At 32.4% G+C, this 27,190-nt stretch overlaps 1 protein-coding gene across 1 annotated transcript in view; it reads right to left on the reverse strand.

Annotated features, from left to right (window-relative positions):
* Positions 1 to 534: 534 nt before the first annotated feature.
* Positions 535 to 27,190, reverse strand: part of LOC143052283 (coadhesin-like) — a 30,810-nt gene continuing 4,154 nt past the window's right edge. Inside the window, exons 4-14 of the mRNA XM_076225288.1 lie at positions 26,070 to 26,240; positions 25,532 to 25,702; positions 24,936 to 25,106; positions 24,211 to 24,381; positions 23,506 to 23,676; positions 22,591 to 22,761; positions 20,604 to 20,774; positions 20,071 to 20,241; positions 6,958 to 7,059; positions 5,183 to 6,313; positions 535 to 759 (exon numbers count right to left, since the gene is read on the reverse strand). Coding sequence (XP_076081403.1) covers positions 6,183 to 6,313; positions 6,958 to 7,059; positions 20,071 to 20,241; positions 20,604 to 20,774; positions 22,591 to 22,761; positions 23,506 to 23,676; positions 24,211 to 24,381; positions 24,936 to 25,106; positions 25,532 to 25,702; positions 26,070 to 26,240 — 1,601 coding nt within the window. The 3' untranslated portion in view covers positions 535 to 759; positions 5,183 to 6,182. The remainder of the gene's footprint in view (positions 760 to 5,182; positions 6,314 to 6,957; positions 7,060 to 20,070; positions 20,242 to 20,603; positions 20,775 to 22,590; positions 22,762 to 23,505; positions 23,677 to 24,210; positions 24,382 to 24,935; positions 25,107 to 25,531; positions 25,703 to 26,069; positions 26,241 to 27,190) is intronic.

A 27,190-nucleotide genomic window follows, 5' to 3' on the forward strand; every position in this document is an offset into this window, starting at 1 on the left:
ATTGGTAGACTATCGTTTGGTCGATTTTTTCTTACCATGGTATTGCCAGTTTGTCTTTGACTTATGAGTGTGAACGTCGTTTTCTATTGTCCACCTCTCTTCTGACCCAGTTTGTGAAACACTTACTTTGTGTTAAATTAAATGGATGACGATGTTTTATTTACACGCCATCAACATGGTCCTGACTTCGAACAGGCACATTATAATGTAGCCGGTTCAATAAGTTCTTTCGCGCCATCCATACCATTACCTTGAACAGGTAAGTAACAATACAGCACGAGCAAAGCAGACATAACTACTCAATTTAAAAAACCTACCTTATTCAATCGATACAAAGCAGAAATACATCTTACAAAAGGACAGACCAGACAGGGTATTAATATATTCATCATAACACAAAACACACAAAGTAAACATTTGAGGATACTCGTAGCCACTTACAAGTTGTTAAGAGCCAATAACAACCGATGTATAAAAATCATTGATATTAAGAAATTTCAAAATGTCTAATGTGTTATTAGAATGTTATTATATTTTATCATAAACAAACTATAATTAAAGTAATAATGAAATAAAAAAAAAGAAATATCTAAATGTTCTCGTATAATTCCTCGTTATTGCAATTCATCTGTGTATTAGTATGACCACCAATCTCAATATTGTCATAAACACCACTCTGTGTTCCACTAGAATGTCTACTGCGTCCATACTCGTTTTGATTGGCTGGTAACTCGTAATTCACCAAGATATTGGTTGTTGCTGAAATATGATCAATGATAAACAACTGTTTTACTTTCTTTAAAAAGGGATACATTTTGTTTATGATTAATACCACTTCAAAAATATTGATCAATGTTAAACCTTCACATACTACATATGGTTTGAAAATATGGCTGTATAATGTGAAATGAAAATAACATTCTTTTAATTGTATGAGTCCGACGCTCTTTCCTGGATTTACAATCATCATCAGCATGAAAGCTAAAACCCAAAAATTTGAAAGCCAACAATTCAATAAACTAGTAGCATAATGTATATACAAATTATAAACGAAAAGGAAACATGTAACAAATCAACAAACGACTACCACTGAGGTACAGGCCATTTTGGACATGCACATGCAAAATGTAACGGGGTTAAACTAGTTTGAAGACGCCAACCCTTCCCAACCTGGGACTGTGCTGTAACAGTACGACATAAGAACAAACTATAAAATCCAGTTGAAAAATGCTTAACTCGTGGATATATAAAGAGATACATCTAACAAGACACAGATTGAACGTAGACGGGTACTCTTACATCCCAAAAGCAAAACAGATACTTAGTACAGATCTGAGATGACTTTTAGATGTTATTCTAGATAAGTTTATTTAAGCAGAATCTAAAAGTTTATTTTGATTTAGGGAAATACATATTAAGCATGTTGTGTCATTCTAAAGTGTATTATACATCACAATTTGATAAATCAAATATAAATATAAGTTCCAATTTTACTTGTCATTTCTAAGAAATCGTTCAGGAACATATTCGGACTTTTTGAACTGAAAGTTATTTGCCTCCTGCTTATACATTATATATTCTGTTATTCTAAAGTACGATTGCAAGAAGAAAGACTCTGTTATACATTTTTTTATAAAACATACTTCAAATGCTAATGGTGCCGAAGATGACAACAACAATCCGTGAAATTTGTATTTTATGTGATTGTACACTACACCAATGATTGAAATAAGCAACAGAACGGAGATAATTGAGTTGTATTTCAATCTTATTCAATGTGAAACTTGGCTTTTCAAAATTTCTGAGTTGAAAAATGTTTTTCAAAAGTTACTCAAACTATTGATGTGTATTCATTTTATTTACCGCACTCAACAATTCTTAATTGCAGTTTCAGATTGTTCCACTATGGAAGTATCAACATGTGTATTATCGGCCATTTTCTAAATTTGATACTCGACTTATAAGTGTCCTGTAAACTGCCATTGCTTTCTTACAATAAGAACACATGAATTTAATGTCTTGTTCTAGGGATTAATGTATGTGACGTTAGCAGACGGTTCGTTATTCAATATTCGATATTCAATATCCAAACGGCTGCTAGTAGTCAGTTGGATATTAAATATTAAGTTGAAAATCATAAAAACAACTTCATGACATTAAAAGCATGATTTTCATAGTTAAGATACGTATCAAATTGTTTCATGACCTCTTTAATATGTCGTAAATTCTCGTTGTTCTCGAATATAAACAATTTTCTAACTTGCAAATTTGTCTTTATGTAATATAGATTGTTGTTAATAAAAAAACTTCAAAGATGTACTGTTATACTTGATATTTCTTAAAACAAAAAGAAAGAACTCCAGAAAATATTTAGGAATATAAATGGAAATATTTATGGAAAGCCCCCCCCCAAAAAAAATATATAATGAAAACCTACCTGACAGCGCTTAAATAATGGTGGGACCCCCGAGTCGTTCAAAGTCCATTAAATTCAACTAAATCATAGACTGTATATATAGGCAGATTTAGAGATCAGGGGCTATCACCATTGCCTTGTGCCCTTTGACCTGAAATTTTGCTAATTTTTAGCTGAAAAGCCCTCCGTAGATATCGAGGATGACATTATTCTCGGAAATCCTTTTGATACAATCTATATATATATATATATATATATATATAGAGTCTATGAATTCATCCAGTTTTATGTACATTGAAAGATCGTCATTTAGGCGGTTTAGGTAGGTTTTTGCTATATATTTTAAATATCCAACTGGCACCTTTGGCCCTCCGTAAAGATAAAAGACAGGAAGTGTACCCAAATTCCTTTTAGTCTCGTTTGTATCCACCTATTAACCAACTGTCTGCTTAATATTAGGCATATTGAGAAATCAGGGGCCTATCACCATTGTCCTGTGTTCTTTGTCCTAAAATTTTGACAATTTCTTTTAGTCCCGTTTGTATCCACCTATTAACTAACTGTCTGCTTAATTTGGGGCAGATTCAGAGATAATGGGGGCTCTCACCATTGTCCTGTGCCCTTTGTCCTGACATTTTGAGAATTTTTACTGAAAAGTGACAATTTAAGCCCTCCATTTCGATATCCTTATTCTTGCAAATCATTTTTATACAATCTTTATAAATACAGAGTCTATGAAGTTAGCCAGTTTTGTGTTCATTGAAAAAACAGGGGGGTCTGACCGTAATTTCAGCGGTCTCAGGTAGCTTTTCGTTATACATTTTGAATATCCAACTGGCTATTTTAGCCCTCCGTAAACATAGAAGACAGGAAGTGTACCCAAATTCCTTTTAGTCTCGTTTGTATCCACCTATTAACCAACTGTCTGCTTAATATTAGGCATATTGAGAAATCAGGGGCCTATCACCATTGTCCTGTGTCCTTTGTCCTAAAATTTTGACAATTTAAACTGAAGAGTGACCATCTAAGCCCTCCATAGATATCGAAGATATCCTTATTCTCGAAAATCCTTTTGATTCAGTCTTTATTATATATACAAAGTCTATGGATTCGTTCAGTGTTATGTACATTAAAAGAACAGGGGGGTCTGACCGTCATTTACGCGGTCTCAGGTAGGTTTTCGCTATATATTCTGAATATCCAACTGGCACTTTTGGCCCTCCGTAAACATGAAAGATAAAAACTGTATCCAAATTACTTTCAGTCTCGTTTGTATCTTCCTATTAACTAAGTGTCTGCTTAATTGTAGGCAGATTGAGAGACGAGGGGGCTGTCGCCATAGCCCTGTGCCCTTTGTCTTGAAATTTTGATGATTTTAACTGAAGAGTGACAATCTAAGCCCTCCATAGATATCGAAGATATCATTATTCTCAAATATCATTTTGATACATTCTTTATATATACAGAGTCTATGAATTCATCCAGTTTTATGTGCATTGAAAGAACAGGGGGGTCTGACCGTCAGTTAAGTGGTCTCAGGTAGGTTTACACTTTAGATTTCGGTTTCGTGGGCTTTCCTTATTTATTTCTATTTATATTTCTTAATGTTTCAAGAGTCATCGGGTTTGTTTTTGTTTTAAGAAATATAAAATATAAAATAACATTGTTTGAAGTCGTTTTATTGATAAAAACCTATATATTAATAATAAAAGTGGACGTGGCCGGGTACTTATACATCCCGACAACAAAAAGACACTAGAAACAGATCTGAGAGTACTGGCAACATTTCTCCTTATGCTTACTTTATTCTAACAACGAAAATCAACATGATTTTGCAGGGGAATGTAATTAAGGGGGAAGGAAACTAATGTTTATATATTTGGATCGCTATTATCTTTTTAATGTTTACAACAACAAAAACAGCGCGGGAATACTCTTTTCCTGATACGGGAAGCGGGAATATTAAAAAATATAATCCGTCAGAAAAAAAAATTTCCGGGTGGCTCCGTCAAACTAGGAATTAAATTGCTGTGGTTTTAGACAAAAACAAATATCGAGAGTGCGTCCCAAGAAATTGGATATTTATCAAGTTAAATTACGTTTCGAATCTTTGCGTTAAATTGTCATTTGTATTTTTCCAAGCAGAGGTAAGCTTTGAAAATGAGTACCTTTCCAAGTCCTACGTAATAGTGTTGAATGTTTTACGTCCATGACACAATGACCCACACTACATTAAATGGGAATAATTTTGTTTTTTTCCATTTTAAAAATGTTTTTTCGAGCGAGTACCCGAGAATCGCTCGTTAAATCCAACCTGTACTCGGTTAGTAATTCTTTACCGAGTTTACATCCCTAAATTAAAGTGAGATTTGTTGTTTGAAAGTTCTCTCATAAACTGAGACTAAACACCGGCATATATTAAGTAAGTACACCATTAAGCATTGACCTTATTGCCTTTTATGTTTATGGAAAATCACAAATTAAATTTCGCTACTAGCTTTTTGTTTTAAAAATCATGATATAAATGTTTTATTGGCTTCCATAAAAATAAATTATACCTATAATAGTGTTACAAAGAAGGCCAAAATACCATTTTGTACGGCTAACTTTCAGACAAAGAGGTCTATTGAACATTGTTTCTGACATTAAGATGGTTATTTTTTCTTGGAAATGGTACAACTTCTCAAAAGTTGATTTATAAGGTTTCCTGTAAAGCAATTATCTCACTTTTCAGAATAGACAACTATTTATTTTTGAAATAATTACCTTTATTTAAGTTATCCGATCACCATTGTCCATGCATATCGTGATTCAGTTGAACTAATAATTTCTATACCATTTTCTCAAATTGTAGATACGTGATTTGAAAAGAGAATAAATAATACATGGTATTTACATGTACTTACGAAATAAAATATAAAAACAAATGTTTTGAAAACAAAATAGAAATAAACGAATATGTGTTGAAAACAGTTAAATATTTTTCTATGACGAAAAGTTTATCTGTTCAATTATAAACATTATTGATAAAAATTTATCCAGAAAATCTGTCTAATATCACGAAACTGAAAATGAAATAACAAATAAATGAATGAATGTATGCACTAAATTACAAACGAAAAGAATTTTTTTTTATTACCTGCTTCTAATATTTCATTTTTTATAAACAGTAAATAATTGTTACACACTCATTTCACCTTTTAAAAAATGTATGTAATCAGATTTTTACTTATGTTGTGATAATTGTACATAGCGACGAGAGTATAAACATAATATTCCTACAGACATGCAATTTGATAATGAAATAACAAAAAACCTGTTAATGTTAGTATGTATCAGGTAAATAAGAATATTGCATTACATATTGTATCATAACATATAAACGTTTAATGATTAATGTAAGCACATATATTAGTTCAAATGAAAATTGAGAATAACACCCTATTATCTTGTACATATGACATTATAACATTCATTATTTCTAAATGAAACAGTATTCAAACTATTATTAAAATGGGTTACGTAAATTATCAGAACACATTTAAATGTAAATATAACTTGGAACTATTGTGAGCCTAGTTTCTCATATGCCGTTTTTTTTCCATATTTAGTTTAATGTTCTACATAAAACAGAACAATAAAAGACCGCTCCTCAAGTTAAATATGTTTATATATATTTCTATTATTCATAAATTGTGCATCTTTGACGGATAAATGAAAAAAGTGTTTTAAAAACTTTCCAGTTCATAATGTATTGTTATATTTGTCATTTAAATCTAATCCGCTTACCAGTACAATAGGTTGGTTGTTTGTTGCCACAAACACACTGAGCTGTTCCATTCATTGGTTCAACTAAGCAGTTTCCAAATCCACAGTCGTATGTCATACACTGGCTTTCTGTTGAAGGACATATTAAAAGTAATGCCAATTTGACAACATTGTCTGTGCCAATGAGATTTGCTACTTGCTCATGATGTGAAATATATAAAATCAAAAGAATGCTACGCATGAAGTTCAATAACAGTAATTAACATCAGTTCTTTAGTGATTCGAGAAGCACTGATTTTGATGTTTTACTAGTATTATTGAATTTCGATTTGAAATTTAAAAATTTGCAACGTAGAATGAAGAATGAAAAAAAGTATATTGTTTATATTTGGCATTTTCCAACTGGTGTACTCACAAAAATAGTTTTCCACAAATCATTTACTAAAACAAGATTATGAATTTGAAAACATAATTCACCAATAGAGTCCATGATGCTAATTTGAATTCCCAATTATAACATACATTGTTATTACGAACATAACTTGCTAAAATAATACATCATTACTCTGTTCCATTTCAACTGCGAATTTTTTTTAATGTTTAATAAGATTTACAGTGTATTGTTATTATTATTGTGACAAGTTATCAAAAGTACTTATTTCTTGCCATAGTTTAAAAAAAAATTCTTGATTTATCGTGATCAGGAATGTTTTGATTAAAATATTGCTTATTTCGAAGTAGATATATATCAGTATAAAAATAATTTTGTTCACCTAGACAAAATTCGCCTGTCCATTGTCCGATGCAATCACAAACAACTTTTCCATCATTGCTAGTTACACATTTTCCACCATTGAAGCATAGGCAATTATCAGCTTAAATGAAATCATATCAACATTACCAAAATGAATAATTATGAAAATTGTATTTAATATCATAAAATTGATAAATAAATTAAATGCCGCGAGAATAATTTTGCATTCTAGAACTATTTTTTTAGGAACAGCATTTTCGTTCCTATCGTTTTTATAACCTTTCAAAAAACCTTGTCTTGAAATGAAAAATGATAATTGCACACCATTATTACTTTGATAGAGGTCTGTTTTAGAAAGTACTTTTCTTCGTGGGGTACCAATGTTCGTGGTTTTCGTGGATAACTTTATCCACACATTTTAGTGTCCAACGAAATAAAAAAATATTTAGATTCTAAATCAACTTCTGAGGAAATTTAAGTGTTTAAGAATTACAATACATGTTATTTTTATTGTTTACAGTCCTTAGCAACCAAAATTAGACATTTTGACACAAGTCTTATATTTGTACTCTATCGGCTAACTCTTGCTTCTCATTGATTGGGGTGCATGTAGTAGCCTAAGTATTGAACGCGTTGGTTTTTTTCTTGCGAATATATCAAATTATTGTTTTAATCAAGATTTCATGTTACATTTTGGCATATTTTAAATGTATAGTTAAATCAGAAGTAAGAAATTGATTCCCTATCACCAAGTTTTTTAATCAAGTCTTTGGTATGCAATAAGCATAAAGATTAACATTTTTATGCTTGAAATTGCTTAATTTTGTACTATTTTGCATCATCAGAGATCTTATTAAGATTTTCAACATTAAAAAACTGACAAAAGAGGTATAGTTTTTAAGATTTTGCTAAAAATTGAGGTAGAGACAAGATTTTACACTTTGACTTGGCAATTTCTTTAAAATCAGTTTTTGTCGCGTTTCAGTGTCAACTGCTAACCTTCATAAAATGTTCATTACTCAACCAATTTTCAAAAATAAAAGGCCATTTTGCTCGATTTAGCTAGCAGAACACAGAAAAAAGTTAAAAGGGAGAATTTGAAAAAAATATTTACTATTAAGGTAGCAATACACAGTTAGGAGTTTAGTTTCGCATTTTGGCCCCTGTGGATTTTTCAAATAGGAAAGTTATTGTGTAATAAAATTCATTTTTAGACAGCTGAGTGCTAATTTAGCCTTCAAAGATGGTTTATAAGAGCATCAAGATTATTTTTTACATGTTTTATGGGCTGTTTTCTGTTTGACAATCCGTATTTTCATAGCTAGACCGGCCATCGGTCCAGAAATTAATGTAATGTTTACAAACACTTTTTTTCTACACGAAGTTTTTGACGCAATTTTACAAAAAAATGAGATGAAAGACATATGATTTTCATTGGATTTGCTGAATGATATATGTACACAGTTTCAGAAAAGGTATTACTTCAAGCGATTGAAATTCTACTTTTAGCCAAATTTTGGGGAAATATGTGACATCTTTCCCCCCTTTTTGCAATATTTTATAACAAATAAATGCAGATTGTTGCCATGGATACACCCAAAATAAATTATATTTTACCATTTTATATACTGGATATAAAATCTATGGAAGATTCTGATTACATACATATGCCCATACATGACACAAACAGTAAGCTTGATATTGCAAGAAAGCAATGAAAAGGGGATGGTAAAATTTATAAGGGCAAATTTTAATATTTTTTCCTAACTGTTTATTGCTACCTTATGTGATTACAAATCCGGTAAATAGTCTAATTCGGTAGGTCACATTCATGAAAGGGAAGGGGATTGTAGTTACGACGTAAGGAACATATCCGATATCATTTGTGAAACGGTTATTCCATAACGGTCAACCAACTCGTGATGGCGTCCGTAAAATTTACGAAGGGATGATTTCAACTTCACCATTTGGAACTCTTGGTTTAATAGCTTCCTTGTGAGCAGTAACCCTCTATCAAGAAAATCATGATAGGAAATGCAAGCACGGGAGTATCGTTTTAATTGGGAGATATATTCCCCGTATGCAAATGCTGCTGGAATATTGCTACTTAGAAATGGAAAGTTCACAATTGGTAAGCTGAAATCATCTCTTTTGTCGTAAAGTTTTGTTTTCAACCGACCCTCATTGTCAATTTCTAGATGTAAGTCAAGATATGAAACCGACTTAACTGTATCTGTAGTATCCTTTATCTCCAATTCGATGGGATAAATGCGTTCCACACAGTACGTCCTTCAAAACTTTAAGCGTTGTTTATTTCAAGGTTATACCATAAAAATTAAAAAAATAAATTAAAGAAAACACAATCACAAACAAAAGATGCGAAACTTGCACAAACTTTAATCAGCGCGTGATGCTAAAATTAGTCAACTGAACTAATTGATTTAAATTGGTTACTGATTGTTACTACATAGACTTAGTGACGAAAACAGTGTAATTTTATAGAAAAGGATCGCTCACCTGGACAATGACTCTCTGCGCATATTAATATTTGGTCGGCCATCCCTGAACATGCAGATCCGCCAGCTGATGGATATGGGTTGTTGCAAATACGTGTACGTTTCTGTACACCACCATCACAAGTTGCATTACAATCTGACCACCTACTCCACTCTCCCCAACTTCCATCAACTTAAAAGATGAAACAAAAAAGTGAGATAGCTGTGGCAGTGGCGTAACTGTTTCCAGCACATGCAGTATAGTTAGTAAAACGCGCTTGAGTTGTTACATGTCATGTGATAATTAATAACAAATCTATAGCTATATAAATAGAAAGATGTGGTATGAGTCTCCATCCAAGTCAAAATTAGTAAAAAAAGTTTACAACTGCAGGTCACTGTACGGCCGTCAATACGGAGCCTTTACTTACACCAAGCAGATAAATATTTTAGGTAGAGTAGCCAACAGTGTAATTTATATATATATAAAAAAACTTGAAATACCAATTAACCACGACAACAAACAAAATCTCTGAACAACTGGCTCTTAACTTAGAACAGGTGCATACTCGTGCAGCGGGTTTAATCTAGTTTGATTGCGTTAAACCATCCCACTAAAATTGGATAGTGGTACAATGGCACAAATAATCAATAAACAACAACCACTCAATTACATAATCCTGACTTAAGACAGGCACATAAAGAGTACATCACGATTGATCCTTTTTAATCAAAATGTCCCATTCCTTCTGAAGTACATGTACTAACAATATGGAGTCAATACTAGACAGTTCAAATTATTATTTTTTTATCTAACTTTAATTTTCTTCTTTTTAAATTTTTGCTATGTTTGGATTAAGTTGTTACTTAATATCATTACTAAATACAAGAAAAAAGCAAAGCAGGTTATTTATTTTTAAAAGTTTTTTTTAATTGAGACGGTAGCTTCATGTAGTACAGATGCTATTGATGTAGCCTAGCGAACGGTGTCACCAGGCACGATCTGACCTCTTTCAGTATGAACCATTGTTTTGAACGGTTAAAGTGAATTTAATCACTATTAAACAATATTTTCATTTGATCATAAGTAACAATATGATAGAATTTATAAAGATTTCTTGGACGTGAATTACTATAGGTGTAATTTTTCAATTCATCTAAGCCTATCACTGTTACCTCTTAACAGTAGAAGTCAGCATCGTCAATTTTAAACTTGATCCCGATGTCATCATTAGTTACAGCAAATTAAAATTTTGAAAATGCGAATTATTTAGCAGTTTGAGGAAAATGTTTAGTGAACATCAGATGTTTACTGCAGTAGTTCTCGGAATTAAAATTGTATGGTAAATTTTGTATAAAAATATTTGATCTTTTAATACCTTTGTTGAAATTTGCTTATTGGGGAGGGATTTTGTTTGCTGTATTGAAGACCTAATGGTGGCCTTCTGGTATTTCCTGCTCTTTTGAAGGGTTGTTCTTTGAAACCATTATCCGTTACAGTTCTCCTTTTTTTGTTTAACTTTTATGCTATGATACAATGTACTATTAAAAATTTATCATCTTTAGTCTCTTTTTTGAATAAATAAGTGTCTTGAAGAAAATTCCTAAATACATTTTATGAAACTAAACAGTCCCATCTATGTTTCATACTTGCATTTTATCAGATACATTTGTCGGCGAGAGGATACATGTAACAAACACCACATCAAAACAAATTAAAAAAAATCACAGTAGCTAGTATTGCGTCTTATATGTTTAATTATTTCACCTTTCATAACAATTTGAATAATTTGAGAAATTAATATAATTAGGTGATCGTCAGCATTATCTTATGGCAATTTACACACACAAATGACACTGGCTGATTACAGAGGCGGAATCTCGTATGATGGCCTAAATCACAACTGGAAATATATACTGTCCAGTCTGACCATGACCCCAGTTTCCATTCGCGTACATTAAAGAAAAAACAATTATAAATTGCATTCTGAATTTTGAAAAGATATATTAGTTAAATGAACGTTTATTAATTGAATGTAATACATTGTAAAAAAAATATTGTTATTGTATATAAATGAATTGATATTTTAGTTGTACCTTTTAGGACTTGGAACCGCGATGGTACTCCAAACCGAAATGGTCATGCTGAAGTGCGATGGTCAACGCTGAAGTGCGTTGGTTAACACGCTGAAGTGCGATGGTGTCATTGTGACGCTAACTTGTAAGATACACTGAAATGCGTTGAAGGGTACGCTTAAATGCGATGGTCTAACTGTGACGTTGTCGTTACCGGTTTAATTTTTGGGAGATCAGATTTACTCCTGGTCAGGTTAAACTGAAGACTTAAATCCTAATTTGTTAACTATTAGCTTAGCACACAACGATATGGAGTCAGCAAATAGACATGATGGAGTAGATTAATACAATGGACTCGAGATGGAAGACATGTTTTAATATTTTGTGTTAAAGTGCGATAAAGTACGGGTTCAGCGCTGCCGTCTATACTTACTACGCAGAATACATCTAATTTTGTCAAACATACAAGTAACTTGTATCCAACATTTTCTACATCTGAAAATGGTTGTACCAAGTCTGGAATATGACAGTTCTTGTCCATTCGTTTTTTATGCGTTTTGTTATTTGATTTTGCCATGTGATTATGGACTTTCCGAATTGAGTTTTCTTTTGAGTTCAGTATTTTTGTGATTTTACTTTTTGTTCTTGTCATGTCATAGCTCAGAAATTGCTCATAACACTCATTTATCTATCCATCCGATAACATAACAGATTTTAATAATAAAAAAGGCACAAAGTGAGGCCTACATTTATCAAGATTGACTCATAGTGAGAGTGGCGTTTTTTTCTTCCAAAAAGCTTGATAATTAGCTGTTTCTCTGCTGTGCATTTATTCAGAAGGACACAAAGCTAGGACGATTAAGTTTTATTTTGGCGCAACCCATTGCAGATGATGAATTCTGGTAACACAATTAAATTATTAACGTTGCGGGGTTTTTTTTAACACCACAGATTTCATGTAGAATAAAACAAAATAATATCTACTTGATATCACGAAAACATAGCTAACAATATTATAGTTGTCTACACAAAAGTTTGTGAAATATACTTGGAGGGAAGTCAAAAATTAAATATTAAGATCAATACATCTATTTGGCTTACGAAACGTTTGCGGCATGCATTATACATGCTTTCGAACACTGGTTAGCCCATATGCAGGCCTAAATAATCTTTTAGCCACCTTGTTTCCCATGGTTTGATGTCTGACTTAGTTTTACCTATTTCTGTAACCTCCACCTATAATGCTCAAAATTGTTCGGGAATATTTAGTTTCATTCTGTTATCTTTCCTTTGTACGATCGAAAGCTTCATCTACAAATTATTCTCCTGCTTATAAATCATCTAGATTATAAATAACGTTGTATTTGAAAACGTCACAATGTCTCAACGTCACGAAAAACCTTCGCACTTCAGCGAAGGGACCATCGTACTTCCGCGTTCCTATCGCATCATCGAGTCATACATATTGACAGCAAAAGGATACATTAGGGTTCGTCAGAATAAAATCTTAAAGGCACAAAAGACACACATACCTGTACACCTTGCAATGCTGCAGTTTAGTACTTCAAATGACTTTCCATAACAGTATGCGCCGTTTAATGATGGCACCGGATTATTACAGCTGCGGGATCTTGTTTGATGGCCAGAATCACAACTAGAACTACAGATTGTCCAGTCTGACCATGATCCCCAGTTTCCATTAACTTACATAAAAACATGTTTCTTTATAAATTGCATTCTGAATTTCGATAACTGATTAGTTAAACCGGACATTCATTCTTGAAAAAAGGTGTTTTAGGCCGTGTTCTTATTGACCTAATGTCGGTGTTGTGTTCGTGTAATTCAAACGTAAACTTAACACAATTACATTCCAATTGATAAAGCTGTATGTTTACATGTAGTTTAACTCATGTTTTGTCTACATGCAGTCGATTGTCAATGTAGACTAAACATGGAACCCCCTTTTTCGGACGATCAATGTTTGAAACCCCGTGCATTTTAAAAAATGCCTTTATCCGCCTCTTGTAATCGAGACATCTTTAAAATTGTTGCGAATCATCAAAACGGCTTTCATCACTGCTATTAAAGTTGTCCATGAAATCTTATTCGATTCTATGTCATGAACATTTAAATGACATATAGTTTCTAGGTGTGAACAAAACTTATGCACAGGTAATTAAATCAGGTGTATGGATGTGAACAAATTTAATGTGAAACCAGGGTACAATACATTAAACTAATTTTAAAACATGTTTACTGTACACGGCGTTTGATGTGAACACGGCCTTAGTTAAATGAACGTTAATTAATTGAATGTAATACATTGTAATATCAATTGATCATTTATTTGCCCAGGTAAGGTGACATGTCAATAACATACATAACGTCTTACTGCTTTCTTCATAAACTATAATTGTAATTTGCAATGTTTTAATAATATATAAGAGAGATTGGCGACCTCGATAATAAGTTAAACAAAAGTAAAATACAACAACAAACAACAAAGAACCCCCCTCCCTTTTCCCAAAGAAAATAACGGAAAGCAGCACTTTTTTATAAAAAAATATCCATGTATTGAGATTTTATTAGGAACTTGGAATTATTGACAATGATTATTAAGAATAAATTAGTGCACCTTACAAAAATCTTATACAAACAAGAAACCGACATACCTGTACACATAGCAGTGCTGCAGTTAAGTACTTCCAACGACTTCCCATTACAGTAAGCGCCATTTGACGATGGCATCGGACTATTACATAGGCGGGATCTCGTTTGATAGCCAGAATCGCAACTAGAACTACATACTGTCCAGTCCAACCAAGAACCCCAGTTTCCATTAACTAAAAATAATGTAAAATATGAAACGCAGTAAAATATTATTACAAAATTTAGTACTATTAAACCGACCCTTAAAGGTGACATAACATGAAATTTGAAGTGTATTTGATATTAAATGTTGTAATAACATGTTGTCTTTATCACATAAACATGTACTAAATTCGAGTACTATTATTTCGTTCGTGGCTTCGTGCAAAACTATTTAAACATGCTCCTTACTAACTGCTGGTTCTCCTCTAGTGTGGAGTCTCTGCAACAAGGAATAAGCTTATATGTATTTGTTAAAATGTGGTTATTTTCTGCTGCATAGTTGAAATAAAACATAAAATAAAGACCCCAAGACAAAAACAATACATTAAGATATATTCCTTACTGTAAACTATAACCCTGGTCGCTAGTATTTTAAAATTAGATTTTAGTGTTAATCTTTAAAAAATATTTTCAAAAAGACAGGCTAATGTAATCGTCTTAAAACCAGATATTAATCTGATTAAATTCTTGTCATTCACTAATTCGCAATATTCATCAATGTTACGAACGCCATCACGATTAGGTTGACCGTTATGTAATATCCTTTTCACAGCTGATAGCGGATGTGTTCATAATGTCTCCGTTCCTTTTTTACTAATGTGACCTTCTAAATTATTCTTATTACCGTTCTTGTACTAACAGGAGCAACACGACGGGTTCCGCATATGGAACAGGATCTGCTTACCCTTCCGACGTATGTAAGATCACACCCAATTATTGGTGGGGTTCGTGTTGTTCATTGCTTATTTTTCTAAATTGAGTTTTGTCTACCATTGTTTGTCTGTTTGTCTTCTTCTCTTCTAGCCACGGCGTTTTCAGTTTATTTTCGATTTATGAGTTTGAATGTGTCTGTGGTAGCTTTTACAAAAATGCATCAATGAAATTATTTAGAAATAAATAGTATATATTAAGTCAATATTAAACCATCATACATGTCTGATATATTTTCATCGAAGACATAATTCTAGGTTTATCAAGAATATATCTTGACAAAAAGTACCAGCACGATTTCCTTGAGCTACCAGTACACGACGATCCACCAAATGATGGGTAAGGATTGTCACATAGTCGTGTTAGTCGCAATATCGTCCATGTCGACGATGCATACAAGAGTACGAAACAATATCGACAGTGTTGTACAATATCGTCTCAACATTGTCTACCTTGCGATATCATCAATGTCAACGATATAGACATGAGTATGAAACGATATCGACAACATTGTACAACATCGTGTCGACAATTGTCTACTTCGCGATATCGTCAATTTCAACGATGTAGACAAGAGAATGAAACGATATCGACAACGTTGTACAATATTGTCGACATTGTCTACTTCGCGATACCGACAATACCGGTACTACTTTGTACACTGGACATGAATGTGAATTGTTTAGGGAAAAAATATATAGTTTTATTGAAAAAAATATATAGTTTTATAGAAAAAAAAATATAGAATTATTGACAATGATTATTAAGAATAAATTAGTGCACCTTACAAAAATCTTATACAAACAAGAAACCGACATACCTGTACACATAGCAGTGCTGCAGTTAAGTACTTCCAACGACTTCCCATTACAGTAAGCGCCATTTGACGATGGCATCGGACTATTACATAGGCGGGATCTCGTTTGATAGCCAGAATCGCAACTAGAACTACATACTGTCCAGTCCAACCAAGAACCCCAGTTTCCATTAACTAAAAATAATGTAAAATATGAAACGCAGTAAAATATTATTACAAAATTTAGTACTATTAAACCGACCCTTAAAGGTGACATAACATGAAATTTGAAGTGTATTTGATATTAAATGTTGTAATAACATGTTGTCTTTATCACATAAACATGTACTAAATTCGAGTACTATTATTTCGTTCGTGGCTTCGTGCAAAACTATTTAAACATGCTCCTTACTAACTGCTGGTTCTCCTCTAGTGTGGAGTCTCTGCAACAAGGAATAAGCTTATATGTATTTGTTAAAATGTGGTTATTTTCTGCTGCATAGTTGAAATAAAACATAAAATAAAGACCCCAAGACAAAAACAATACATTAAGATATATTCCTTACTGTAAACTATAACCCTGGTCGCTAGTATTTTAAAATTAGATTTTAGTGTTAATCTTTAAAAAATATTTTCAAAAAGACAGGCTAATGTAATCGTCTTAAAACCAGATATTAATCTGATTAAATTCTTGTCATTCACTAATTCGCAATATTCATCAATGTTACGAACGCCATCACGATTAGGTTGACCGTTATGTAATATCCTTTTCACAGCTGATAGCGGATGTGTTCATAATGTCTCCGTTCCTTTTTTACTAATGTGACCTTCTAAATTATTCTTATTACCGTTCTTGTACTAACAGGAGCAACACGACGGGTTCCGCATATGGAACAGGATCTGCTTACCCTTCCGACGTATGTAAGATCACACCCAATTATTGGTGGGGTTCGTGTTGTTCATTGCTTATTTTTCTAAATTGAGTTTTGTCTACCATTGTTTGTCTGTTTGTCTTCTTCTCTTCTAGCCACGGCGTTTTCAGTTTATTTTCGATTTATGAGTTTGAATGTGTCTGTGGTAGCTTTTACAAAAATGCATCAATGAAATTATTTAGAAATAAATAGTATATATTAAGTCAATATTAAACCATCATACATGTCTGATATATTTTCATCGAAGACATAATTCTAGGTTTATCAAGAATATATCTTGACAAAAAGTACCAGCACGATTTCCTTGAGCTACCAGTACACGACGATCCACCAAATGATGGGTAAGGATTGTCACATAGTCGTGTTAGTCGCAATATCGTCCATGTCGACGATGCATACAAGAGTACGAAACAATATCGACAGTGTTGTACAATATCGTCTCAACATTGTCTACCTTGCGATATCATCAATGTCAACGATATAGACATGAGTATGAAACGATATCGACAACATTGTACAACATCGTGTCGACAATTGTCTACTTCGCGATATCGTCAATTTCAACGATGTAGACAAGAGAATGAAACGATATCGACAACGTTGTACAATATTGTCGACATTGTCTACTTCGCGATACCGACAATACCGGTACTACTTTGTACACTGGACATGAATGTGAATTGTTTAGGGAAAAAATATATAGTTTTATTGAAAAAAATATATAGTTTTATAGAAAAAAAAATATAGAATTATTGACAATGATTATTAAGAATAAATTAGTGCACCTTACAAAAATCTTATACAAACAAGAAACCGACATACCTGTACACATAGCAGTGCTGCAGTTAAGTACTTCCAACGACTTCCCATTACAGTAAGCGCCATTTGACGATGGCATCGGACTATTACATAGGCGGGATCTCGTTTGATAGCCAGAATCGCAACTAGAACTACATACTGTCCAGTCCAACCAAGAACCCCAGTTTCCATTAACTAAAAATAATGTAAAATATGAAACGCAGTAAAATATTATTACAAAATTTAGTACTATTAAACCGACCCTTAAAGGTGACATAACATGAAATTTGAAGTGTATTTGATATTAAATGTTGTAATAACATGTTGTCTTTATCACATAAACATGTACTAAATTCGAGTACTATTATTTCGTTCGTGGCTTCGTGCAAAACTATTTAAACATGCTCCTTACTAACTGCTGGTTCTCCTCTAGTGTGGAGTCTCTGCAACAAGGAATAAGCTTATATGTATTTGTTAAAATGTGGTTATTTTCTGCTGCATAGTTGAAATAAAACATAAAATAAAGACCCTAAGACAAAAACAATACATTAAGATATATTCCTTACTGTAAACTATAACCCTGGTCGCTAGTATTTTAAAATTAGATTTTAGTGTTAATCTTTAAAAAATATTTTCAAAAAAACAGGCTAATGTAATCGTCTTAAAACCAGATATTAATCTGATTAAATTCTTGTCATTCACTAATTCGCAATATTCATCAATGTTACGAACGCCATCACGATTAGGTTGACCGTTATGTAATATCCTTTTCACAGCTGATAGCGGATGTGTTCATAATGTCCCCGTTCCCTTTTTACTAATGTGACCTTCTAAATTATTCTTATTACCGTTCTTGTACTAACAGGAGCAACACGACGGGTTCCGCATATGGAACAGGATCTGCTTACCCTTCCGACGTATGTAAGATCACACCCAATTATTGGTGGGGTTCGTGTTGTTCATTGCTTATTTTTCTAAATTGAGTTTTGTCTACCATTGTTTGTCTGTTTGTCTTCTTCTCTTCTAGCCACGGCGTTTTCAGTTTATTTTCGATTTATGAGTTTGAATGTGTCTGTGGTAGCTTTTACAAAAATGCATCAATGAAATTATTTAGAAATAAATAGTATATATTAAGTCAATATTAAACCATCATACATGTCTGATATATTTTCATCGAAGACATAATTCTAGGTTTATCAAGAATATATCTTGACAAAAAGTACCAGCACGATTTCCTTGAGCTACCAGTACACGACGATCCACCAAATGATGGGTAAGGATTGTCACATAGTCGTGTTAGTCGCAATATCGTCCATGTCGACGATGCATACAAGAGTACGAAACAATATCGACAGTGTTGTACAATATCGTCTCAACATTGTCTACCTTGCGATATCATCAATGTCAACGATATAGACATGAGTATGAAACGATATCGACAACATTGTACAACATCGTGTCGACAATTGTCTACTTCGCGATATCGTCAATTTCAACGATGTAGACAAGAGAATGAAACGATATCGACAACGTTGTACAATATTGTCGACATTGTCTACTTCGCGATACCGACAATACCGGTACTACTTTGTACACTGGACATGAATGTGAATTGTTTAGGGAAAAAATATATAGTGTACTGTTTCTTATGATTTCCTTATTAATCAAAATGCCGATTCTTTGAATAAAGTTAAACATGTCTTATTGTAACGACGGAATGAGTAAATTAAATAATTGTATTTTCTAATACTGTTAATTGATAAATATCTTTACTGAATTTAGCAATGTTCTATACAAATGACGCCGTACAAATGTAGTTAAGCATAATATTGATATCAAACGTAATGCTGACTTGTTTTTTGTGGTTAATTTCATGCTGCATTTGTTATTTCTTTATCAGATGATAGCTTAAACAATAATTTTGAAACTAAGGTTGTAAATATTGTATGTTTACCTGAATGAATATTTTGGTCATGAAGATCTTAACATTCTTAAATGTTTATAAATCCCTTGTTATTTAACGTTTTGTTTATTTTTTATCTTTCCTTATGAGGTGAATCCATATAAGCGGTTCGGACGCACACTCTTTATAAAGCATTGTTTGCCTTAAACAGAGAAATAAAAATGTCTCACCATTATTACTTTGCTAGAAGCCTGCCTTAAACATAGCCGTCAAAAGCGTTGTTTCAAGTAGAAATAACACATGAATATTGAAAATAGATTGTTCATTAACATCACACGTTTGTAAATTCAATATTTTGAAGATGTCAATTTCGGAGAACTGTTAGCTTGAAGATTAAGTTGCTTTTTAATTCTTTCTGTCAGGCCTTTGGACAGTTTCAATTTTTAGGTTGAAATCATATAGATTTTTTCTCCTTTTAACATGTTTATTTGAATAATTATATGTATGATAACTTAAATAACAAATAGCATAAGTTTTTCGATATACATACTAGGACATTCATGGGTATTACAAGTATCCGTATCTAACGTTTTGCCATTACAATATTCTCCGCCATGAGAAGGAGGAGGATTATCACACAGTCTATTCCTTGTCCTATTTCCTGAACCACATGAGGTCGAACATAAGCTCCAAACTCCCCATTCTGACCAGGCGCCAAGGACTAAAAGATAGTTGAATTCAAATACAACTAGTTTTATAAACTATACTTAATGCGCAATCATAACAGTTTAGACTAATGAAATAAAAAATACGGATCATGCGGTATGGGTTTTACTTTATTGAAGACAGTATGGTAACTACCAATTTCTGCGTAGTTTGATCTATTGTGAAAAGTTTTCTGATTTTCAATCATTGGCATAAATAACCGTAAACATATCATTAACCCTAATGTTTTATTTATTTAAATTAAAATCGTCATGCTTATACATTCTAATGAGTTGATTGATTTTAATTGATTACTGATTGTAACTTCATATAATCAGCGTCGGATACAATGACACTATACAGAAAGGAATCACTTACCTGGACAATCACTTTCGGCGCATATTAATATTTGGTCGGCCATCCCTGAACATGCAGATCCGCCAGCTGATGGATATGGGTTGTTGCAAGTACGCGTACGTTTCTGTACACCACCATCACAAGTTGCATTACAATCTGACCACTTACTCCACCCTCCCCAACTTCCATCAACTTAAAAGATGAAATAAAAAAAAGTGAGATAGTTGTGGCAATGGAGTAACTGTTTCCAGCATATGCAGTTTAGTTAGTAAAACGCGCTTGAATTGTGATACATACCATGTGAAAAATACTTAACAAATCTATGCCTATATAAAAAAAAAGATGTGGTATGAATCTTTATTCAAATCACAATGGATAATTATTTTACAAGTGTAGGTCACCGTACGGCCTTCAATACGAAGCCCTGACTTAAACCAAGCAGCCAGCAATAAAAAGCACCAACATAATTAGTGTTTGAAAATTAAAATAGAAAAACCAACAGTTAAATTTATATTAAAAATAAATTAGAAACATCTATTAATCAAGCAACGAACAAAAACCTCTGAACAACAGACTCCTGACTTCGGGCATGTGCATACTCATGCAAAGGGTATAATCTAGTTTGATTGCGTTAAATCTTCCCATTAACTTAGGGACAGCAGTGGTACAAAGGCACAAATTAGCAATAAACATTAACCACTCAATTACAGACTTCATACAGGCACACATAGAGTATATCATGATTTATCCTTTTGAATTAAAAATTAACCCCCCCCCCCACCATATTTCTAGAGTACTAAAATTATGGAGTCAATAATACACTGTTAATATTATTTTTTTATCTTTTTTTTATTTCTTCTTTCTAAATTTTTGATATCTTTGGATTAGGTTGATATTTGATATCATTAGTAAGTATATGAAAAACGTAGAAGAGGTTATTTGTATTTAAAGGTTACCATTTTTGAACTTGAAACAGTACCTATATACAGTACGGATGCAATTGTGGAAGTCTAACGAACGGTGTCACCAGCTGGCATATAAAATATTTTAAGATTTGATTAAGGGAAATATCTGTAGGTGTTATGTTTTAATATATCAAAGACTATTACCGTCACCAACGGAAACGTATAGGAATCTTTGTTTGTGTTGTTGTTTCTATTGACTTGTTGTGTTATATCATTTAATGTCTAATTTTGTGGCGATACCGCAATAAGTTATGACAAATATTGCAAAATAGATTTTTCTGGTATATCGATTTATCGTTATATGAGAAACATTCAACGATATGTTTTCTCGAAATATTGTGATAACTATTTTAACAAAATTGATTGTCACTTTAAATCAATATAATTAAATTCGGTTATAGCTTGTATCGACATCTACTTAATGTCTATATGTTTTGTATATGGAATTGTTTTGATATTTTGCAAATGCGATTTAGTTGGCAGATTAATGATTTTTACAGAACATTATATTTTTACTACAGTAGTTCTCGGAATTAAAATTGTAAGGGATATTTTGTATAAAATTGTTTTTTCTTTTAATACTGTTGTTTAAATGTGCAAACTTGGGCGGGATTTTTTTGTTCCTGTATTGAACAACCATTTTCTGCTCTTTAGAGGGGTGGTTGTTCTTTGAAACAATTCTCCGTGGCAGTTCTCATTTGTATCTGTCTTTAAAAACTATGATACAATGTACTATGAAAAATCATCATTTTAGTCTCTTATTTGAATACATTTATTTTGAAGAAAATTCCGACATACATTTTATGAAGTCAGATACTTAACAGTTCCATCTATTTTCATAGTAGCAGTTTATCAACTATATATGTCGGCGGAATGATACATGTAACCAAAACCACAGCAAAACAAATAAAAAAAAAACAACACGTAATATTTCAAATCTAATAATAACTTAAAAACACTGGCAACACATTTAAGTTATAAATATAATCAAGTGATCGTCAGCATTTTTTATGGCAATTAACACACACAACACATAAACGTACCTGCACACCTAGCAATGCTACAGTTTAATACTCCAAAAGACTTCCCATTACAGTAAAAACCACTAGACGATGGCACCGGATTATTACAGAGGCGGGATCTTGTTTGATGGCCAGAATCACAACTGGAACTACATACTGTCCAGTCTGACCATGATCCCCAGTTTCCATTAACTTACATAAAAAAAATCAATTATAATAACATTAACGGTACCAAATTTTCTGCACCAGATGCGCATTTCGACAATACATGTCTCTTCAGTATAAACTGCATTCTGAATTTAATAACCGGCCAGTTAAACCGGCCATTTAATCTTTAAAAAGATGTGCTAATTAAATGAACATTTATTAATTGAATCTGTTACATTGTTAAAGCATTTTATCTTTTATTTACCCAGGTAAGGTTACATCTTAAAACATACATTACATGAACGACTTTTCACATACTTGTAGTTTGCTTCCTCGATAATAAGTTAAAATAAATAATAAAAAATAAATGAAATAAAAACAACAACCGTGAAACAACAAGCATCTTAATCGGTACTGACATCATTTATAAATTTTCTAAAATTGACCGTTTATGAGTTTTGAAATTATTAGGAAACTAATTTTTCAACCCCCTCAGGCGAAGTTGACTTTAGATCATTTTGGCTATTTATTTTCGGTAATTTTGTCATATAGCTCTTCGACGGTTTCGGCACTTATACATCCTCTGATTTCAAATGTTTGTCTTTGAGCGTTCCTGATGCAGGTCAATCCAGAAAAGCGCATCGGACGCATGCAATTATTATACGTGTTGTTTTTAACTTTGTTTCATGTTATTGTATATAAATGTAACAATATTACGTCTATTTTGAATATATTGACAATTCAGTGTTCGTAAGAATAAAATCTTAAGCAAACAAAAGACAAACATACCTGTACACATTGCAATGCTGCAGTTTAGTACTTCGAACGACTTTCCATTACAGTATGCGCCATTTGGTGATGGTACCGGATTATTACAGATGCGGGATCTTGTTTGATGGCCAGCATCACAACTCGAACTACAGATTGTCCAGTGTGACCACGATCCCCAGTTTCCATTAACTTACATAAAAACATGATCATTTATAAAGTGCATTTTGAATTCGATAACTGACCAAATAAACAGGCCATTGATTCTTGAAAAGTTCTAGTTAAATGAACGTTAATTAATTGAATGTAATACATTGTAATTTCACGTGATCACTTATTTACACAGGTTTGGTGACATGTCAATAACATGCATACCGTCTGATTACTTTCGTCAGAAACTATAATTGTAGTTTGCAATTTTATGATAATATGTATAAAAGATAATGGCGATCTCAATGATAAGCATGATATGTTATAGTAAAGTAAAAAAAAATATTTTTAAATCGAAAAAAAAACTGAGAAACAACAAGCATCTTTAAAAGGTTTATGATGTCATTGTATATAAATGTTTAGATATGTTACTTGTACCTAGCATATATTGACAGCAAATATTAAGGATAAATAAACAAAACGCGCGTCTGGTTTAAATAAAAAATTTAATCCTGGTATATATGATAAGTTTATTTACAACCACTGGGTCGATGCCACTGCTAGAGACAAACATACCTGTACACGTTGTAATGCTGCAGTTCAGTACTTCGAACGACTTTCCATTACAGTATGCTCCATTGGAAGATGGCAGCGGATTATTACAGAGGCGGGACCTCGTTTGATGGCCAGAATCACAACTAGAACTACAAATTGTCCACACTGACCATGATCCCCAGATTCCATTTACTTTCAGAAAAAAATGTAGAATATGAATTGCAATCAGAACAAAATATCGATGATAAGACCAGGAGAAATAACTTTAAATAAGTCAATTAGTAAATTGGACATAATTTAAATAATGTAATTACATTTTATCATTTATTTACCTGTCGTTTCATGTGTTTGACTTTTTGATTTTGCCATTTGATAAGGGACTTTCCGTTTTAAATGTTTAGTGTTCGGTATTTTTGTGATGTTACTTTTACCAAGGTAAGATTATATTTTAAAACACGTACATAACAGCTTATCGCTGTTGTCACAAACTTGTGGGGTGCCATACTTATATCCTATACTATGTAAAGGAATGGCTACACAGATGGTAAGAAATACAAAGATAAAACAAAAAACACAAAAAGAAACAGATAAAAAAAACCAAAAACAGCAAACATCGTTTCTTTATCATGTTAATTTATATAAATATATCGAGATTTTATTCCTACTTGAATCTACTGACAACAAAACATTAAGAATATATTAGTGCTCGTAACAATAAAATTTTATTCACACAAGAGACAAAATACCTGTACAACTTGCAATGCTGCAGTTAAGTACTTCGAACGACTTTCCATAACAGTATGCACCATTTGATGATGGTGCCGGATTATTACAGAGACGGGATCTCGTTTGATGACCAGAATCACAACTAGAACTGCATGCTGTCCATACTGACCATGATCCCCAGTTTCCATTAACTTAATGAAAACAAGAGTAAACAACTTTCTGAACCTTTTCTCGATAAAATAAATAGTTAAACTTTCCAAAAACTCTGAAATAACTGCTAATATGAATAACATGTCTATAGATTATCTGATGTTATAGCATGCCGTCATTTATTTATCAAGTTAAGGTGAATCGTCAAAAATGTACAAAACTACATAAATTGGCATGAACTAGGTAACAAATGTATTGCCTGTATTCATGATAAGTTCACAAAAAGTAACACAAACAACAACAAAATAAATGAAAGAAAATCAAAACCGACAACCAGCAAGCACCCTATCTATGTTTTGATCAATATATTGAGATTTTCTTTCATCTTGAATATGTTGACAGCAAATGTTAAGAATAAATGAATTAAGTGTAGTTCAAAAGATTCTTATACAACAGACAGACTTACCTCTACACCTTGCAATGTTGCAATTAAATACGTCGAACGAATTTCCATTACAGTATGCACCATTTGATGATGGTACCGGATTATTACAGAGGCGGGATCTTGTTTGATGGCCAGAATCACAACTAGAACTGCATACTGTCCATACTGACCATGATCCCCAGTTTCCGTTAACTTTCAGCAAAATAATATAAAATAAAGTTAGAACACATTATCGAGAACGAGAACTTACCAATACAAATTGCAATAAATGTTATGTATTTAAGTGTACTCGACATTAACTCATATTTAATAATTCATAAATTTATTCATGCACTCGTAATAATGGCTTTTTATTTCATTCGTCTGAATGCAGTATTAACCAAATGTTTGACACCATTTATGTCATATAAAGTTTTGAGTTTTTGCATTTAAGTTGATATTTGCTGCTTCATAATTGAGTTATCTTCAATACTAAGATGAAAATGATTATAATATTTCGAAAACGTCTAATTTATTTTCCTCAAAGAAACAAATAGTAATAGGGTTATGAATAGTATACCTAGACAAAAACTGCCAGTGCATGGTTGCGATTCGTTTGAGTCACCAGTACACGGTAATCCATTAAATGCTGGGGAAGGAGAGTCACATAATCTTGTTCTTTGTATTGTACCAGACCCACAAGATGAATTGCAAAATGACCACGTGGACCAACATCCCCAATTACCATTTACTGTAAGATTTTATATATCATACAGTTGTAAAATGAATATTTAGACCTCTTGTGACAATACACAATGTTTAAATACAAATTTCCCAAATATTTTCGAATATAAACTTAAGTCGATGTCAAAATGTTAATGGTAATGTCTGTATCGTAAGTAAAAAATCTGAAAACACTTACCGACCTGCATGTACAAAATCAGACTACAATACACATGTTAGACTACAATTATCTTCCAAATCAAAATGTGCTTGTATGAGTATTCCTATAGAATAATGAATAGAAACCAGATCATTTCTTTTTTCCATTCAATCTAATAGAAGAAAATCACCGACAAGCATCTTCTGGTTAACGTGTATCAACCCACTCTTTACGGAAACGCAATGTTGACACATTTTCAAATATGAATCATACACATTTTCAAATATGAATCAGACACATTTTCAAATATGAATCAGACACATTTTCAAATATGAATCATAACAAAAAATAGCAGAAATTAATAAGTAGGCCAATGAAATGCAGTACATTGTCGATATTTGTAAATAGTAGCTGAAAAGTATCCTTTCTAAAGTTTTCAGATTAAAAATATGCAATTAATTTGAAATATTAAGAATTGCAATAACGTCAACCGTTTTAAATTTAACGTATTGATTCTTTTGTATTACCAATATTATTTCAACTGATCAGGCGGAGCTTACGTTTAAAATAACCTACGAACAGTCTTTTTGAATTTGTGTGTGATAAGGATGATTGCTGTTGTAATAATTATTGGTTTCTAATCACCTATCAGTGTCACCAAACAGATATACAAAATAATTGAGCGTACGATATTGGACAAATAACTGGACACATTATTTATAATTGTATCCCAAAACACCTGTCTATAGATGGACTAGTCTTTAATAAGCGAACCTGGTCAATCCCCACCCAGTCAAACGAAATAAATCAGGTAATTT

This window comes from Mytilus galloprovincialis, chromosome 11 (assembly GCF_965363235.1).
Source record: "Mytilus galloprovincialis chromosome 11, xbMytGall1.hap1.1, whole genome shotgun sequence".
Lineage (NCBI taxonomy): Eukaryota > Metazoa > Mollusca > Bivalvia > Mytilida > Mytilidae > Mytilus > Mytilus galloprovincialis.